Source organism: Pithys albifrons, chromosome 15 (genome assembly GCF_047495875.1).
Source record: "Pithys albifrons albifrons isolate INPA30051 chromosome 15, PitAlb_v1, whole genome shotgun sequence".
Classification (NCBI taxonomy): Eukaryota; Metazoa; Chordata; class Aves; order Passeriformes; family Thamnophilidae; genus Pithys; species Pithys albifrons.
Window position 1 is genome coordinate 19,057,520 of NC_092472.1, and position 19,672 is coordinate 19,077,191.

Genomic DNA, 19,672 nt, shown 5'->3' on the forward strand with positions numbered 1-19,672 from the left:
AAGATCAGGAGTAAACGAGGGCCACATCCCACATCCCTCAGCAGGGATGGGGCTCACTATGGCCTCGTGCTTGGGAGAGCTGCAGCAGGGCCAGGTCTGTCACAGGAGCCTCTGACAGATAATGCTGCTGTGCCCAGAAATGCCAGGTGTGGTACTGCCACACAAACAGCACCAGAACTTGTCTGTCTGAACAGCAGCCAAACTCAGAGCAGTAAAACACAGGAATTCAGACAAATAAGGGCAAGGTCTGATCTCCCATCTACCATTTCCCAACAGCCAATGCTTATTGTCCTACAGAGCTGAAATTTGTAGCAGCCAGTTGGTCTGCAGCGGGTGCCCATTACAATAAATGGCCTTGCTTTCCCAGCTCAAGTTCTCTTTGTAGCTCAGTGTTTTTTCCATTCTCCTTGGGCTCCCCACCCCCTTCTCTGGTTTAGCACTCAGTAAACACAAGAGCATTTACTCACTGCAAATGAAGACAGTCTTAATTTCCTCGTTGCAAATTTATCTGATAGAATAAATTCCTCTTTTTCTCAGCCACTGACCTGACCTCTTTTACCAAGGGCCACAAACCCTCACAGAACAAGGTCTGCTGCTCCCTGCACTGCTCAGCAGGTCCATGTCCTCATTACAGAGGTGAAAGGGCCACGAGCACAGCTGGGTGTCTCGCTGATCTGCCTGGAGCAGCAACAGCTCCAACAGCACATGCTGATGGAAACCACGCAGGGATGAGCAGGGAGCCCCAGGACACCCACAGCAGACACACTGTGCCACCACTTCCCAGGACAGGGCTGGATTTTAAATCAATAAATCACCTTCTCATCTGATACAAATGCAGTTTTATTTATCTCCTCTTTTCCCAGGTTAAACCCAATGGAAAGCCAAGCCCTGCCAGGTCCTACGTGCTTCCCACAAGGCACATTCCATCTACCTACAAGCACTTCTGAGGATGCTTCTGCTCTCTGCCTGAAACTAAACATCCCAAACAACAGCTGGCCATGAGCTCAGCCAAACAGATATTGTTTTACAGTACAATGGAAGATTTTGTTTACAAAACAGCTTTAGCCAGAAGGCATTTGTAAATTTTACACTAAAAGCAAGATCTGTTCCAGAAATCATCACACAGATTGCAAAGCCTGCCCAGCACCTGATGCAATGCCACTGGTGGGCTGAGGCAAAGGTGTCCCACAAACCCCACTCGCTGGCCCTGTGTGGAGAGCTCAGAACTGCCTGGGGAATGCTGACACCCAGCTCACTGCCCACACACTGCCCCCAGCACCAGGGAAAGGGGCTGCCATGCACAAACCTTCAGGAATGCCAGGGAAGCCCCCTGATGGCCTGGGATGACACCAGTGCAGAAATGCAACGTGAATCCCTGATGCCCAGAAAGTGTCAATGGGCTCTACTTGCTCATTCCCTGCCATGTGCCTGCCTGAGCGAGGCCACCACAGCATGAAATCCAGGATGTTCTCATGCCTGGCAAGAAAGGAGATGAGAGCAAAGGGATAAAATGCCTCCAGAGAGGACTATTTAAGTGGAAGTTTAGAAATATAAAAAGCTCGTGTGTGCAGAAAGTTTTCATCTCTCCACAAGTACAAAGAATTTATTTTGGTACTACCCAAGGACCACATAAAAGGCAGCCACAAATGTGAAAAGTAGGGAATGCAGAAGGAAAAAGAAGAGAAATGCTTTGTGGGACCACCAGCACCAAGGGGAATCGTGCAAATCTTTCCTCCAAACATATTTCTGGGAACATGTAATGCTGGCACTGCACCAAGAGACAAGACTTTATTAAGGGAAAGTTTTCAGATTCCTGATGAAGTCAGTGTAACAGGCACTAAGGTTACAAACAGCCCACTGCAATGGGAAGCCAGAGCCTGCTCTGGACTGGGGCCAAGGAAAAGCAGGCCATGAGCCCTGGGTGGTGAGGGCAAGGAGCAGGGACTGCACAAGGGGGAACTCAACCCGCCAGGGAGGAGATAGAGCTGCATGTGAACAGTAGCAGAGAAGAGAGTGCTCCCTCCTGTAATCCAGGGGATCCCAGCTCCTGTGGGGTCCCAGCTGCCCTGCCTGCCCCTCTGCAGGCTGGTCAGCATCTGCCACCTGAAAGGAACCACCTTCCTGCTACAACACTGCTCTGAAAGACAGGAAGTCCTTGTGAAGAAAAGAAGAGATGCTGCTGCCACCAGTGACCTTTGGAGCCTCCTGCAGCTCCCTGGAAGGCAGCTGGAGCTCCCAAAAGTGTGTCAGAAACTTGCTCTGAGCTGCAGGAGTATCAGCAAGTCACTGGTTAGGTATCCCACTGCCCACTAAGGCAGAACAGCTTATGGACAAAGAAACAACTCCCAGCGAGACCCTCTCATGACCTACTTTTAGGATTCCTATGACCCTGAGAATTCTTCACCATAATTACACTTTCAGAGACACTGTGACCTCCTCCCCACATCACCTGGTGCTGCCAGCAGTGACAGCAGTGACAGCTCACTGCACCAGCACACACAACCAAACCTTCTCCCCAGCACTGACCACCACCTTAGGGCTGTACAGCTTTGCTGGCTCTCAGCCCCTCTGTCCTTGCTGACAGGTTGGGACAGCAAAGGTGGCCCCACAGTTTTCACAGTTCAGCTGCTGGAGCTGGAAGGTTTCCTCACCTGCACAGCTAATAAAGCTGCAGCCAATGGCTTTATAAATATCAACTCATCTAGGCAAGGTTGTCACAATGAGGGACACTCTAGAATTTACACAGCTGTAAAATAGGATTTTCCTGTCATTTTTCAGGAAAGTCAGTGAGAAAACAAGCACAGGACCTCAGCAATCACCAGGGCAGATGAAGCTTTACCAGAGTCCTAAAAATTCCCAGCTGCCATGCAGGAAGGAGCCCAGCACTTACATGAAAGGAACAAAACCTTGCACATGACAATCAGTATCACCAGAAGCATTCCAGAAAGAGGGACCATGGTCTGCACTGCCTTACCTTGCTGTCCAGCTTCTTCATTGTCACCAGGTCCAGGGACTTGAGGGAGTGGCCAGTGGGGGTGATGAAGTACAGGCAGACGTGGATCCTCGTGTCGTGGTAGTTGAAGAGGGACCGGCGGATCTTCAGCTCTTCTTGCAAATAGTTTTCAAACTGCGTATCAATGTACTCTACTATCGGCCTGTAACTAAAACCATCCCATTAGCAACCCAGGGACTGCACACCAAACTTCAGCAGGTTAAAGGCTTAAGTTCTCCGAGACATTCCAGGCTACCCCTTGAAATGGAGCTACAAGACTCAAACAATTTAGCCTTACAACAGGAAATGTGTGGCATTTACACAGAGACCTTATAACCCAAAGGCTGCTGGAGATTCCTGAGGTTGCACTGAAAAGCCTAAGGACAGCAGAGCATGGAAAGACAACTCCTTCCCCAGACCAGGGCTGAGCCATCTGGCTGTAGCAATGCAACAGGACCAAGGAGAGACCTTGGAGTCCCACAGCCTTTACCTGGGGCTTGAACAAGACATCTGTGTAATTAAATGAGACAAGTCCAGAAACACCAACCACTGCCAGAACAGACAATTCCTGACTGCACTGAGGACAGCTTGCTAACTGCTCACGCTGCTGGAGGACACCACTCCCTGCTGGAAAGACCTCCTGTGACCTCTCTTTTTGGCTCTTCACCCAATTCCCTCTACACTCAGTCCCCAGAACCGGAGCCACCACTACTCCATTGCCAGAAACACGGACACCCCTGCAACGCTGCAGGCAGAGCTGCAGGCAGCTCGTGCCCAAGCCTCAGGGGGCAGCAGATGGCACGAGACCTGCCTTTCGTCCTTGTTGATCTGGTCCCCGAAGCCCACGGCGTCCACGATGGTGAGCTTGAGGTGCACGTTGCTCTCCTGCAGGTCGTAGGTGCGCGGCCGCAGCCGCACGGCGCTCTCGTAGTGACTCGCCTCCTCCGTCTCGAAGGTGGTGTTGAACAGGGTGTTCATCAGCGTGGATTTCCCAATGCCAGTCTCACCTAGGAAGGACAAACCCTCAGCTCACTGCAGCACGGATTTGTCAGAGGTACTTCAAAGCACACTAATTAGAGAGCAGAGCTAAATCACACTGCGAAAGGTCACTACAAATTGCTCGTGGACAGACACGTAATTGCCACCCAGGTATCTGCCTTCCTGAAGGCCTCCCATGCTTAATGCAAAGCCAACACTTGGGTCCCATTTCCCAGAGACTGTCACAGAGCACAGCAAAACACACCATCTTCCTTTCCATGTCCCCTGACTCTGCTTGGGATTCTGCACCAGAGAAGCTGAGCAGAGCACCATTTTAGTAGCCCCTGAGGGACGCCTGGGATGCATCACAAAAAGCTCCATCCCAGAATACTTGGCTGACAAGCTGTTTGCAAGCCAGAAGGGGTTTGAACTCTCCCTCCTGGTAATGAAACAAGACTCTGATAATTTCCAGACTGGCCTACTAGGGACCCCATGTGAACTGCTCATTCACTACACACAGCACTATTGGCCATGGGAGAGGACAGAGGCAAAACCCAAGGAGATCACCTGCTGCTCCCTGCTCATTTCCCAGGCAGTCTGTCCTGCTGCCACTTCAGCAGAGGCAGGCACTGCTGAGGAGCCCTGCAGCAGATACACTGGTGGGAGAGCAGGAGGGGGAGCAAGGTTGTGTTCCAGGGAGATGCCGTGCCTGCTGCCAAGGGCTTGGGACTCTTTCTCTCTTCCAGCACCACAGGCTCTGCTCTTCACAGGAGAACAAACACCTCTCGGTGCTCAGAGTAGGGCAGAAGCACATCCTGCTTCCTACCAGCTGTGCCTAAGAGCTGTGCAAGGAAATAAAGCCAGCTGGTGCTCTAGATGAATCTGAAAGGAGACACATATAGAACTCACTCTTGATGTCAGCTGCATTCTCCTCTTCATTTGTGGGCACTGTTGGGAGTAGGAACTAGGAACAGGGTGGGGCTTTTGCTCATTTGTCAAAAAAACCCACAGGCCAGATGAGAATGGGGGAGTATCCATTCTGGTACCCCCAAGAACAACATGAAGTAAAACCATATTGCAAATAGTTACCTCTGCTGCAGTTCCCCTTCTGCTAAGGAATGCTCCTTACTTATGGTGTGGATATGCAAAAGTGACTTGGGGATGGCACAGGAACCTTGTCAAAGTTGTCAGGTTGTCACTGCACAGTCTATTCAAAGCCAGAGGAGCTGCTGCCTCTGGTGTATTTTTGCTGGTCTAGCAGGTCACAATACTCCAGACCTCATACACCATACACTAGTACTCCAGCCAGACTGCCTGCTGGATCACATCAATACCAAAATTAAACCCCACAAATATAATGAGGTTATTTTCAAGTCAGTCCCTTGCACCTGCTCACAACCTCCAAGACAAATACTCTCCAGTCAATAAGAAGAGGAACACTCCCCCTTCCCTTCCCTAGCAGAGATGACCCTGTTCAAGCCCCCTGACTCACCTGGGAATGCACTGACCAGGCACAGCTCAGACACCAACCTCCTATCCCCAGGTTTGGGGTGCAGGTTTACACTCAGAAATGACCAAGTTCTCACCAGCAGCTCTCAGCTAACCCACGGTGCACCTGACTGCATCTCCCTGGACAGGATACTCACCAAGAGCTGCTGTGCCAGCCACCCCAGTTTGCAAATGGGAACCCTTAACTTGCCATGCACAGTCTTCCCTTAGTCCTTCCTCTTGCAAAGCCACTGCAGGGGAAGGGATGAGCAATTCCCCACTGAGCATGGAAATTCTCCTGGTTTGACTCAATGTGTTTTTTGAGAGAGTCTGGCATTTCTGACTGGCTTAAAGTCACTGCCAAGGCTTGTGGCACAGCAGGACACATGAGAACCCCTGGCCCCAACCTGAGCCCACGTCTGTTAGCAGGGACAGTGCTCACCCACACAGAGGATGTTGAAGCTGAAGCCTTGTGTGACAGACTTGCTGACCAGCTGATCAGGGAGGCTGTCGAAGCCCACATGGCCCCCCAGGGAAAGGTTCCTCTTCTCTTCATTCTGCTAAGGAGAAGAAGCTGGATTAGCAAACTGCACTGAGGTGGCAAATCAGATTGATGAGATGCAAGACCATGACTGCCCACCCTCCTGGGCACTGCAGAGCCACCCACACAGCCCCAGCACTGCCCTCAGGAGCTCATGGTCTGGCACAACCCTCTGAAGTCACCAACAGCAGGAAGGAGAGGAGCTGGGAGAACTGAGCTACCAGGCTCCAAAGAAAAGCAAACACTAATGTGAGCTCCAGCCCCATGGAGCTGGGAGGGATTAGCCAGGCAAGATCCACCACTGTGTATTTTAGCACTCATTTCTCCTGCACCTTTTTGATTTCATTTTCTTAAACCTTCCAGCACTGAATTCAGTTGGACAGACCCTGCATTTTCCCCCAAGAGCTTCTCTCTTTTCCTCTGCTGTTGCCACCAGCAGGGTGGTTTGTGTGCTCAGGCACTGGGGGTGCTGGTCCTGCAGGCAGGGCGAGGCACCCTCTTGCTTTGCCATCTGTGACCACACAGCTTCCCACTGTTCCTCTGCTGTTCCTGTTCCTGCCTCCCCCGTGTGCACTTTGTCCTCCCTTCTGTCTCCTCCCTCCCCCAGATCACCTGTAGGAGCTTTGCTCAGCAACTAAGACAATAAAATCCTAGGAGACAACTGCTCTATGACCTGTGCTATAGGGAAAGGCAGAGCAGCTGTAAGTCCAGCAAAAAGAAGGTGACAGAAGGATGGTATCTATTTCTAGTGGTTAAAACCAGGGAAGTTTAGATTTGCACAAATAGTTCACCAGAAGTGCCACCCCTGCACAACCAAGCAATGCTGTCTGACCCCAGGGGCCAGACCACCCTCCCTGCAGCCCCTCAGGCACTCGTACCCATCCCTGGAGGAGCAAGGAGACAGCATTTCAGGGCCCCAGTCATTCACCCTCACAGTTCCTTTGCTAAATGTCTGTTTTTCTTAATCACCAGCACACACAGAAGATGGGGATGGAACAAATGTCTGCCCTTGGCCTGGCTCTGTTTCTTCTGTCTGTTCCTGACAACTGGAACTTAACGTTTCAGAACTAAGTCTGTGAGACAGGAGCATCCCTGAGAAGAGCTAAGCTGCCAGTCAAACTTTAAATTAAGTCAAGAGGAAAATAAAAGAACTGACGTGATAAGCTTTGTGTATTGCTCTGTGCCTGCAGTGAGATTGTTAAACAAAACACAGACCTTTGTTAAACTGCATCTTGAGTCAAAGCCTTCCTTAGCTCTGCCTTTGGTAGAACAAATATTCTCAGCTTTGTAAAATAAACCATTAAATCACAAGAACAACTTGTGAACAGCTGAAGCAGCTCCTGTGCCTCACATACAAACCTTCTGGCTGTCCTGGTGAGCATTTGGGACACACTTTCAGATGATTTTAGCCCAGTGCTCTCCTGACAGAAACACAACCAAATCACAGCTGGGCTCCTGTGATCCACCCTGTTTCATCCCACCAGGATCCATCACACTCACTAAGCAGAAACAGCAAGCAGTTAAAAAGTCCCTGTGTAACCTATGGCAGTACTAAAGGTTTAAAGGTAGCCATGAGTTTAGGTGAATTAAAAATAGAAAATGTCCCCTAAACCAGAGAGATCTCCAAGTTTAACTTTCTCCCATTCATCCCTCAGCACATGGAGATGCTAAAGATCAGACCCCAAAACAATGGGGGGAAAGTGAGTCTCCAGGCAGCCAAATGCTGAGCTGTGGGTCTGGCATGGGATGGTGCAACCCCCCAGGCAAGGGGAACTGGGCACACGTGTGTGCTGGGAAGGGACTCACAGCTGCTCAGCTTTGCTTTTCCCCTGAAGGAAGAGGCTGTCACAAGGTGCAAGAAGCACCAGCAGAGCTCGGGGGCTTCCTCTCAGCACCCCCCTCCTCCTGCCCGTGTCCCTCTGAGCCACCACCTCGCAGAGCCTGAAATGCCAGTTCCCACCACTGCAATGCGGTGCCAGCCGGGAGAGCTGTTCCCACAGCCAGTCACCCGGTCTGATGGTGACACTTTGTGTCTTTTCCTTTTAAATAATAAACAAAAACAAGCAAACAAAAACACAAACCAGAAGCCTGGGATGACATTTTGGATGGGAAATAAATAAAGGCTGCCGATGGCTATGATTAGGCTGAAAGTGCCCGAGGCTGGGAGGAGGTTTCCAGGCAACAGGCAGCACCACTGCTCGGGATTTTAAAATAGGCTCCGGCTCAGCAAGGCTGCATTTAAATAGGCTCCAGCCAGGCAGGGCTGCATTGAGAACTCAGTCATGCTTTGGCTGCTGGAAACCCAAACGTGGCCACACAGGGCTCCTTCTCTTCTTTTCTTGGCTTTTGGTCGCTGTTCATTACAGGACAGGAATACACTTAACCAGAACTGCTCCCATCTCTCCAAGCTGCTGAACCAACGAGACAGATTTCAGTGGAATATCTTTTACCAGTGACCTTGAGATGCAGTTTCCTTCTATTTCTGTAAGCAGCAATAATAATCTGGTTCAAGTTCAAGGCACTGCCGACACCAGAGCAGAAACCCATTTGCTGTGCTTGCTGTTCAGCTGCCATTCAGCTCCAAGGGGATTTTGCTGTGTTAGGACAAACAATGCTAACAGCTGCTGGGAAGTAATGAGATTAAGAAAAGAAAGAAAGGGAAAAAAGTTTTCCCTGTTTTATTCTTTCCCTCCAACCCATCGAGCTGACAAACCTGCCAGCCCTGGGAACACAACCACCACTCCTGCTCACTTGTGGAGTTTGGTGTGTTGTCCTGCCCTGGAGAGGAGCCTGCCCACCTCCCTGAGGATAACCCCAAATAACCTGCCCTTTGGCAGCTCCCACACAGCCAGGGTGGCTCAAGGACAGCTTGACACAGTTCACCTGCTGGTTAAGGCAAGGTCACCTCCACACTGAATCCTTTCCAGCAGGAGCAGCCAGGCTGCAAGGCTCAGCATAAATAATCAATCCAGAACACAAATGCTGCAATAAATGAGGGCAGCAGTCATGCAGCAAAGGATTTCAGTAGGAGTTTTTCCAGACTTCGTGCCAGTGATGAGACTGCCCTGCAGGACTGGAGCTGGCAGGCTCTGTGGCAGAGCCAGATGGGATCAGCCCTGCCCTTTCCAGTTGCACTGGTCCCTGCACCCTCCCCAGCACCAGGGGAGAACCAGGTCCCTCATCTCACAGCCAGGAGAGACCACTCTCCTGCTTCTCACTGAGCAGGACCCCATCCTGCAGCTGCAAATAACCACAAGGCAGCCAACCTTTCCCAAAGCCCATTTCATCATTACACAACATGATAATTAAGAGTTTGCAATGGCTCTGAGTGGGAACTCCCACCACAACCAGCCACTGCAGCCCTGAACATCATTTCTCGGGTGACTAATGGTATCCTATGATGGGCAACTACCAGGGTTTAACTTGCACCCTTTGAACGTGCTCTTCAAAGATTTCTGTGCCTTGAGCTGATCTTCAGGCTTGAAGCAGAGAGCCAAGGGGATAATTCATATTTTGAATCTGGAAGTTTGTGGGAAATGAAAGATTTGTCATGAGGTCAGAGCAGAATTTATGTATTTTCAAATCCAAAGTCCTTTAAACAGTTTCACAGATGCTCTGCCCAGGCAGCAGGCACAGGAATTGCATCTGTGGGCACAGCCCCAGGAACAACAGCCATCCCAGAGGGGCATTGATCTTTAGCTCTGGTTTGACAGAGCATCACAGAACCCTTTCCTTGGCATGCAGCAGAAAGGCAGACATGCCCGTGGTAGCACAGATGGACACCCTTAGCTGAGCAGCACAGGAACTGAACAAAACCCCCAAACACAGTGTTCCACATCAGCTGCAAGGCACAGACACCCCAGCCCCCCGACACGCTCCACTGGAGGCCAGTGATGCCTTTGGGATGCCCAGGGGCACACCAGCCCGTTCCTGTGGCATCACCAGCACAAAGCTGCCCAGGAACCAAAAAGTGCACTTCAAACCCACACCAGCCTCCCAAGCCCATGCCCAGCAGGGTCCCCCAGGCCATGCCAGGCAGCAGGACTGCAGGGCTGGGAGCAGATGGAGCACTGCTGTGGGCAGCTGCCCACAAACCACATCCACAGTAGATGGTGTGTTATTTGGCCCTTTATTGCAAGGCAGAATCAGAGAGAACGAATCCAGATCCCCATAAGAAGGTCAGCACAGTATCACATACTAATTAGGCTCTTCCTCATAGGCAGAGTGATTAAAGAAACCTGTGAGGAGAAGTGCACAGGGTACAGCATCAAACTGTGTGCCTACGACTCTTCAAAAAACCAAACCCGCTCACAGTTTCTCTTCATGCTTCACCTCCCAACTGGCGCCACTTCCAATCTGCGTCATTGCATTTTTCAGTAGCTTCTTCCAGGAAAAGTGGGTTTGTCACTGCCTGCACAGCCCAGGGGGGATGGCAGTGGTGGCACCAGCTCTGTGCCAGCTGCCCCTCAGTGCTTTCAGATGTGCTGCTCCTGCTCCCCTTGGTTTCACCAGGAGCACTGTGAACAGGCTGGACCTTGCATAGAAAAGGCCATTCTGACATCAGTTGGTTAAATTAAAAATAAAAAATAGATCAGAAATATCATCTTCCAATCAATCCCACCCAGAAACCCTCCTTGGTGACATATGCTTGTGTTTCCTGCCTGAGACAACCCTCGGTTTGTTTTCCTGAGTGACGCAGGTGAAAGCATATGGGTAAACAAAAGTGTAAGTCAATGCCACAATCATAAATTGTGACTTTTTTTTTAAAATGGTAATATTTATTTTTAAGAACTTGGCATGATGGGAGCTGAAATGTAAACCCTGGGCCCTGCTACAGCAGACTCAGCGTAGAACCAACTGGTGAATAGAACCGCTGGGGAAAACCAAAAATCACATGTTTTAGCTGATAAACAGTGAAGACTCCTGGACTTTCACCCAGAGGGACAGCACAGCACCTTTCTGTGTCTGAGGTGCCCTTTCCCATTTCTACATCACAACAAAACATAAGTGACAAAAATGAACAGCTGACATTTTCCAAGGCCAAACAGCAAAAGCCTACAGGGAAACAGGAGGGAAATTTAGTTCTTTCTTCTTTCTGCTACATGAAAAGGGCTTATACTTGAGCAGTGCCCATCAACCCCAAGGTGGCTGCTGCTCCCAAACGCTCCCTGGGGCACCTCTGCACTGCCAGCTCGGTGTGTCCCTGACTGTGTCCCCCACCCAGGGGGAGGCACAGCAGTGCACAGAACTTTGGTCTGCCAAGAGCTCACAGACAGCTGTACTTCAGGTCCTTCTCTTCCCAGGCTTCTTCCATTTACAGTTTATACACACACTTAGAAAACAGCAAGAGACAACAACCCAATGTCTGCAGGGCACTTCTCCACAGTGCTTCAATTCCCACTCCCCAGGCACGCTGCTCTTCCTGAATTCCTCAATCCTGGATCACATCAAACCTCACACAGCACTAAATGCTCCAGCACTGCAGCACTGGTCCCCTCCACCCTGGGGACAGCTGTTACCCGTGTGGCACCAGTGCCTGCAGCAGGTCTGTGACACTGGGTATGCCCATGGATGCACCACTGCCCACCACAGCAGGACCTGGAGCCATGGATGGCTGTGCCAGGCACCTGGCAGAGTGCCAGGCACACACAGACCCTCTGCCCTCCGAGTGACAACCAGATCAGAACAGAGAGATGAGCCAGCTCCAGCAGACAGAATGCAGGGAAGGCTCCATGGCCCCAAGGGGCAGGGAAGGCTCTGTGGCCCCAGGAGGCAGGGAAGGCTCCATGGACCCTGAAGGACAGGGAAGGCTCCGTGGTCCCAAAGGGCAGGGAAGGCTCCGTGGCCCCAAAGGGCAGGGAAGGCTCCGTGGCCCCAAAGGGCAGGGAAGGCTCCGTGGCCCCTGAAGGGCAGGGAAGGCTCCATGAACCCTGAAGGGCAGGGAAGGCTCCGTGGTCCCTGAAGGACAGGGAAGGCTCCACGGACCCTGAAGGGCAGGGAAGGCTCCATGGACCCTGAAGGGCAGGGAAGGCTCCATGGACCCTGAAGGGCAGGGAAGGCTCCATGGACCCTGAAGGGCAGGGAAGGCTCCATGGCCCCCGATCCGCAGGGCCAGGGCGCCGCTGGCACAGCTCCCGCGCAGGACAGAGTGGGCAGCGCTCCCAGGGGCTGGCTCAGCACCCGGCACAGCTGGGACTGTGCTGGGCACAAAACAATGACTTCACCTTCTTCATAGCCCGGCCACAATCCACAACAGTGTGTGAAACACAGAGATTGATGCCTGCACCAGTGGGGTTTGGAGGATGCTGCTCCCTTGTCTTCCGAATGGAAATGCCTGGAATCAGGAAGTTACTCGGTCCTGATGCAGGGAGTCACACTCTGCAGCTGAGCAGGGAAAGGGCTGAGGGAGATGTGGCTGTTTATTCAGTCCAAGCAGAGCAAGCTGGTCCCATGTACAGGCTCATCTGTGCTGGCACTCAGCAGCTGCCCTGCCACCCACAGGCACTGCCTGGCCCCTCCTGGGCCGGGCACTCTGGGCTGCAGTTCCACAAACCATGGAACAGAGAGGGCTGCTGCAGGGCCCAGCACACGCAGGGTCCCCAGCCCAACCCAGATACCCACTGCAAGACTCCTTATAAAGCTGTTTGTAGTTTTATCATCCTTTCACAAGTACACTGAGTCACGGAGCAGTTGAGTACCTGCCCAGAAACCTTTGGGCAAACAGTGTCAGGAGCCAAATTCAGCTTCTCTGTCCAAGCAGGCACTCCCTGGGGCTTGGCCCAGCTTCTGGATCAATGCAGAAAAGTCTGACAAACCACCTCTCTCAGGAGATCCTCTCCATCCCTGAACACTGGCTCAACAAATGCCACTTGGCATTTGCAAAGCAGCAGCAGTGAGAACAGCCTCACATTTCCATGGGGAAAACACTCCTTTTGCCTCGCTCAGAGCTGAGGGGCAGTTAACAGCAACACCTCACCTGATGTTTGAAAAACACCTCCACAGTGCAAGCAGATGCCATCACACATTACAATATTATCTCTCTGGTCCTCACAGGCCAAGGACTGGCAGATGTGTAACAGCACCAGCAGATGAGCTTGCACTTTACTGAGCCAAAGAGATGGCCTGAGAGAGGCAATGAGACAGATTCGAGGCTGCCTAACAACAGTCAGAGGACTCTGAGCATAGTAAATCTTAACAGAGGGCTTAGGTGTAGTAGGCATGACCTCATGGGTGCCTTTGGCATGGGGGATGAAATGAAGCTCAGCTGGGGCTGCCCAGTGGAGCTCTGGGCACCTCTCAGGCTAAAGCTGTCACCTCTAAATGCCACCTAATCTCAAACAGTGGCAAAGTGCAAGCACACACTCCACTCTGAAGGCTTTTAGTTAATCTTAAGCATGTGCTTAAAATTTCAGATCCTCATTGTGGAGCACTTAATAATAGGCCAGGAGAAGAAGAAAGGAAGAAAAAATAAGCCCACAGAGAAAGTTTTAGGGTTTATGCTAATTTACCACTTGTCTTACAACAGCAACCCACTGTGCTTCAGGTCCTCTGCTGCCTCTTGCCCTGCCCACCCTGGTGGTGGTACATGGCCAGTCAAACAGGAACAGCTGAGAGTGTGAGGAGCCCTCCCTCCCCTCTGCCCTCCCTCCCCTGTGCCCATGCAGGGAGGGCACAGTGGTTTTCCCCTGCTGTGGCAGCCCTAAGGAGCTGTGATGCCCGACACTGCTCTTCCCTCCAGCAACGGCAGGGCAGAGCCCCAGCCCCTTCCCTTCCTTCTCTCCCCAGACAGAGCACACCCATCTGAGCCACTCTCCACACACGGGACACTGAGCCAACCATCTCCAGTTGCTGTGTGCTCACCACAAGCTCCCAGCCCACACTGAAGTCCCCCCCAAAACCACCACACTAAACCAACACAATTCCCAGCCCCCCCTTTAAACTGCTCTTCTAAGAATGCCAAGAATTTTCCCAGACACTCGAGCCTTTATTCACAGCCCTCCCGGCTCCCAGCTGCACTCCAGGCAGGCAAATCTCCACTGGAAAACCAGATATGGAGTCACCACCAAGACAAGCCAAGTAAAAATTAAAGCTATTTTACATTACAAAAGCAAGAAGGCTCAAGAGCTGAGGTTCTTGCCTTTAACTAAAGGTGATGTTCCTGATGTGATGCCTCTCTTGAAAGCTTTTAGAGCCATTTTTAAGAACTATTCATAAACTCCCAGAGCAGTGAGTGCATTGTGAAGAGCAATGCTCAGCACCAAGAGAAAGCAAAAATTTCCAAAACTCCCTGGTGTGGTGCCAACCTTTGCCAATGCCCCGTGTGCCCCAGGCCAGGCAGGGGCAGCCAACGCTCAGTGCACACCTGTGAAACCCCGAGTGGGCACACACTGCAGCTCCTCCCTGTGCCAGGGCGGGCAGGGAGCCAAGGGGAAAGCCTGGCACTGAAGGGAGGAAACTCCTTAACTGCTTTCCTGTATCCAAGGCACTGGTGCCAGTTTGGGTTTCTGGGGCACTCCCAGCAGCCAGCCAGGGGCAGGGACCTGCACACCCCACCTGGTCCCTCCTGCCCCAGCTCCTCCCTCCAATACCTGTGAGCACCAGCTGAGCTGCCCCACTGCCTGCCTTCCCTTCTGCCTCAGCCTGCAAAAAACCACAACAAACCACAAAACATAAAATAAAATCCTACACACATTGACACATCAAATGGCGCAGGCCTAAAAATTCAGTTTTTGCTGACTTTCAGAGCCAAGTTTAAAGGGAGAGTAAAGCTCATCTCTTCTCACACCACACACATCCAAGATAATCCATTTACAACCTGTGACTGCAACATCAGTTTTAATTTTCTGCAAACAAACTGACTGTTTCTGGCTTAAATTCCTCTCTGACTTTTTACACCACAAGCAAAATTCCCACATGCTTCCTTTTCTTAAGCTGTTATTTAGCAATTTCCCTATAACATTTACCAAGCCTAATTAATTAATTGTGAGGTCTTTCTTAATCAAGAAAGGATTAAACGTGCATTTTGTCCCTATCACAAGTCCTGGATGAGATTTTACAAAGGAGCAAAGCAGGATTTACTGAGCATTATACACACAGTGCTTTGCAAATGTGGATGTTGCCTTTGAGAATAAGGAAAGTTGGTTAAAACATAGAAAACTATGAAACCAAAAATGAAAGACATTTCCTCCAAAATGACCTTAAAGGATGAGAAAGTTCAGCTTCTCGGCAGCCTGTGAATTCCATCCCCCATGTGCTATTCAAAACCAAGCAAGGGCCAAAACACAAACACAACTTTTTAAACAGACTGAAGGAAAAGAACCTGAAGTACAGACAAACAACAACACCTCACACTACCCTCCTCTGTTTCTGTTTAAATTTATTCACAAGCTGCTGAGGTTTTGGATTTAATGGACTTCACAATTAACCCTGACAAGAGACTAATCTTAGCACCTTATCTAGCAGAGACTCTCCCAGGTTCACCCAAGGCAGCAGCTGCACTCCCAGATTACACTCAGCTGCTCTGACCAGCAGAATCTCTGCCCCTGCCCCTTCCCCACCATCCCTCCACGAGGAGGAGGAGACTTGGCAGACACCAATGGCTGTGGGGCCAAGCCAGGAGATACACTGAGTGCCTGCCCCTAAGGAGTGGAATGGAAAAGGTTTGGGGCAGTTTAAAAGAAGTGTTGAAGAGGAGAAAAAGGACCCAGATCCCCATCACACCAAACAAGCCACGCTGGATATCAGCCACCAAGATTATTTGTTTTAGTTACCACTTAAAATAAACATGGCTAATTCCCACATATATTTCCAGAATTTATTGCCCAATTACACTAAATGCTATTATGTAGTATATTTTTAGAGGAAGGAACAGAGATGTAATGGGAACCCAAGAGCTTAGGTCATCACTGTATGCTTTTTCCCAGTTTGCCTTATGCACCCATCCCACAGCACCTCCACAAACAGCTCTGCCCAAGTCTCCTTGTAACACTGCCTGGAAGACACCAGAAAGAGAAATCCCAGAACCCAGCACAGCCACAGCTCCAGGAGCTAAACCACAGTCATCATGCTAATAAAGCTGACTGCTCTACATCCTATTAGCACATGCCTCCAGAAAGCCTCCAAGTGTATTAGCACAGAATAGCTTTAACCTGAAGAACTAAGGTAATGGAAAAAAGAAGAGAAAACCCCTATTTGAAAAAATATGTGCAGCAAAAATATAACCTGAAAGAACTCTTCATTCTGCATGAAAATACAGAATAAATTTATATTCACAGATACGAGCTGGAAACACCTTTGCCGTGGCAGACAGGGAAGGGGAGCGTTGCTGGGAGGCAGCCTGGCAGCTCCTGCTCAGGCAGCCCTTTTCCCGTGGCAGAGCTGAAAGCCGGGATCAGTGTGGATTAGGATGGAAGGCCCAGCCCAGCCTGCTGTGAGCAGGGTCTGAAGCAGAGCCCTGGCGATGCCCCTCTGCCCCGAGCTGCCCCCACACCACGGGCACCCCAGGGACACAGCCAGTGTCTGACACAGCGTGGACCATCTCCTCTCCCAGCAACTGACCTGGCAGCCCTGGCTGCTGCCGGAGCTTTGGTTCCCTGGCACCACCTCGAGCTCAGGGAACACCCTCCACAGCAGCCCAGAGCCCAAGGGACACCTGCCCAGAGCCCAAGGGACACCTGCCCAGAGCCCAAAGGATACCCTGCCCAGAGCCCAAAGGATACCCTGCCCAGAGCCCAAGGGATACCCTGCCCAGAGCCCAAAGGATACCCTGCCCAGAGCCCAAGGGATACCCTGCCCAGAGCCCAAGGGATACCCTGCCCAGAGCCCAAAGGATACCCTGCCCAGAGCCCAAGGGACACCTGCCCAGAGCCCAAGGGACACCTGCCCAGAGCCCAAAGGATACCCTGCCCAGAGCCCAAGGGATACCCTGCCCAGAGCCCAAAGGATACCCTGCCCAGAGCCCAAGGGACACCTGCCCAGAGCCCAAGGGACACCTGCCCAGAGCCCAAGGGACACCTGCCCAGAGCCCAAAGGATACCCTGCCCAGAGCCCAAGGGATACCTGCCCAGAGCCCAAGGGACACCTGCCCAGAGCCCAAGGGACACCTGCCCAGAGCCCAAAGGATACCCTGCCCAGAGCCCAAGGGATACCCTGCCCAGAGCCCAAGGGATACCTGCCCAGAGCCCAAAGGATACCCTGCCCAGAGCCCAAGGGACACCTGCCCAGAGCCCAAGGGACACCTGCCCAGTCCTTCATGGGCAGACACGACCTCAGCTGAGCAGAACCAAGGGATGGTCCTGCCTCTGACAGCCCCAGGACTCCAGGGGCATTCTCTGCGTGTTTCCTTGCACACGGAATGGCACAGACTCATCACAGCACCTTGTGCCACGCTGAGGAGAGGATGGGAGAATCCCAGCCCCTCGATGGAAACCCAGCCAGGCTGGCAGGCTGCCCAGCTCCCTGGGACAGCCCGGTTTGGAGGGGTTGGAACCAGAGGGGGCACGAGCCCCGGGCCAGGGTGCTCCATGGGAACCTCACTCTAGTGTCTGACATCTCTGGAATTTCATGTGTGTGGGAGACAGACACTTCTGGGTTTCACAAAGGAATCTGGACATCTAAACAAAGTGGTGCCCCCACAGCCCTGACCCCACGAGCCCTGGGCAGACACAAGTCGCGAGCGGCGACCGGGGCTGTATCCAGGAATGCTGCGGTTCCCACCAACACCATCCTCCTCTGGAAATCTGCCCTGCCACCCCATTTCAGAGGGTGCTGAGTCCCTGCTTGGGCACACATTCTGCATCCAATGTCACAAGCTGGAGGTGAGCATGGCTGCTTATGCCAGAGGACAGGCTCTGGAAGGAAAGCACGTGGCTGGGACTGAGAACAAGCAGCACTTTCAGGAGGTTTTTCTTACTTGAGCTGGTCTGGGAGAAGAGATGGGCTCTCTTCGCCGTCTGACACTTTTATGATACAGTAACACAAATGCAAAGGTATAAACCCAGAGCTTGCTGCAGCTGTGCAGATGTGGGGAAGGGGAGAAACAAGCAGGCTCAGGCTTTGCATGAACATAAGGCCCACCTCAACAAAACACAAAGATGGGACAGGACAATGTTATTTCTAAAGGTTGCAGCTAATCTGGAACAAACAGGGCAGCTTCTCCCATCCACAACCTGAAGTGTCCAAGACACATTCAGAATAACCAAAGTTAATGCCATAAATGTGCCCCTGTCCCACAGAGGCGGGTGAGCCAGCATGCCCACACCCTGCATGTTTCCCTCAGTTCTATCACCTCCCAGATTCCTTCTCTTCATTGCACAACCTGGGAAAAGCCAATTCAGCACCATGCCAGTTCCTTCCCCTCCCAAGCTTGGAGCCAAAGGAGCATGAGAAGGAAAGGAGAGGAGTGTGACCATCCCTCCCGCAGATGGAACAGCCCAGCCCTGCAGCTCCTGCTCACACAGCAGTGCCTTGAGATGCCAGTGCTGGGGACAGCAGGGACACCTGCGGACAGGGCAGTGCCTCTCCCCACAGCTGGCCACAGCACGGGGATTCTGTACAGGAGATAATATTTAGGGAGCTTGTGGCCTTCCAGCAGTGCTGGAGACTGGCAGACAGCTGCCACCACAGTGCTGACAACAAGCCCTGGCACCGGGCTGGCCTCCTGAAAGGGAGTTATTCTTCAGGCTTTCACTTGTTGTGCCGATGCTGGGGACACACACACGGCCTCAGCCTCCCCAGCTCCCGTCCTTCCACCCACTGCTGCCGTTCCAGCAGCTCCGGAGCTCCCACGCTCAGCAACACGGAGCGTCTCTGCTGCAGGGGGAGAGCTCCGGAGTCACCACAGCACCAGGCAGGGAAGGGGAAAAATACAGAGGATCTTATTCTGGCAACATTTGTTCACAGCACAGACATTGAAAATAAGCGTTTAACTGTGGTGGGCTGTGGTTGAGCTAATTGGTCCTGTGGTTGAGGCAGTCAGAGGTGGCTTTGTGTGAGGACAAGCAAGTCTCCTGGGGAAGGACTGCAGGGCTTGGAGAGGCAACCACCAATCTGTCCCCTCCAGGGGAAGACCATTTTCTCCATCGCTCCTTCCCAAAAAAGCACAGGCTACGGGCAGAAGAGCTGGCCAGGGCAGCGAGGAGAGGGCTGCTCCTGCTGGGCTCTCTTCCTGGTGCCTGCCACCAGCCTGGACAAAAATCTGTCACTTGTGTTCCACTCTGCATGGGACAGCACTTCAGTTTTTCCAGGCTAAGGGTAAAGTAACTGAATGGCAAAAACAGACAAGAAAATTTAATCCTGAAAGTTCCAAAGAGTGCCACTGGCTGGATGAAAAATAGAGCAAGGGGAATGTCAGAATCTAAGTCAACCCCATTTTCCACTGGAATTGAGCCATGGAAAAGTTTTCCTTGAGAAATTGATTAAAAAGAAAATGTAAGCCTGTGCTTAGGACCTGCAGCGATAAGACTTCTGGCAGCTGCTCTGCCCTGGCCATGGTGCCCAGAGCTGTTCTCAGCTCCCTCCTCATGCCCATCTTTCACAGACTAAGGTGTCACACTGGCCCCTCACAGGAAGGAGCAGGTTTAGGCTGTACAGTCATTAAGTGAAACCCTGAGCTTACAGAAAACAGCAGCAATACATGAAGTTTACCACAACCCAGGCAGCTATGGCAGGAACAG

The 19,672-nt window shown here is 51.8% G+C and overlaps 1 protein-coding gene across 2 annotated transcripts in view; it reads right to left on the bottom strand.

The window, feature by feature from the left end:
• SEPTIN8 (septin 8) overlaps window positions 1-19,672 on the bottom strand; it is a 34,558-nt gene that overhangs the window by 11,211 nt on the left and 3,675 nt on the right. For both annotated transcript variants that reach the window (XM_071570646.1, XM_071570647.1), the window contains exons 2-4: window positions 5,901-6,018; window positions 3,804-3,999; window positions 2,975-3,161 (exon numbers count right to left, since the gene is read on the bottom strand). In XM_071570646.1, the coding sequence (XP_071426747.1) occupies window positions 2,975-3,161; window positions 3,804-3,999; window positions 5,901-6,018 (501 nt within the window). The remainder of the gene's footprint in view (window positions 1-2,974; window positions 3,162-3,803; window positions 4,000-5,900; window positions 6,019-19,672) is intronic.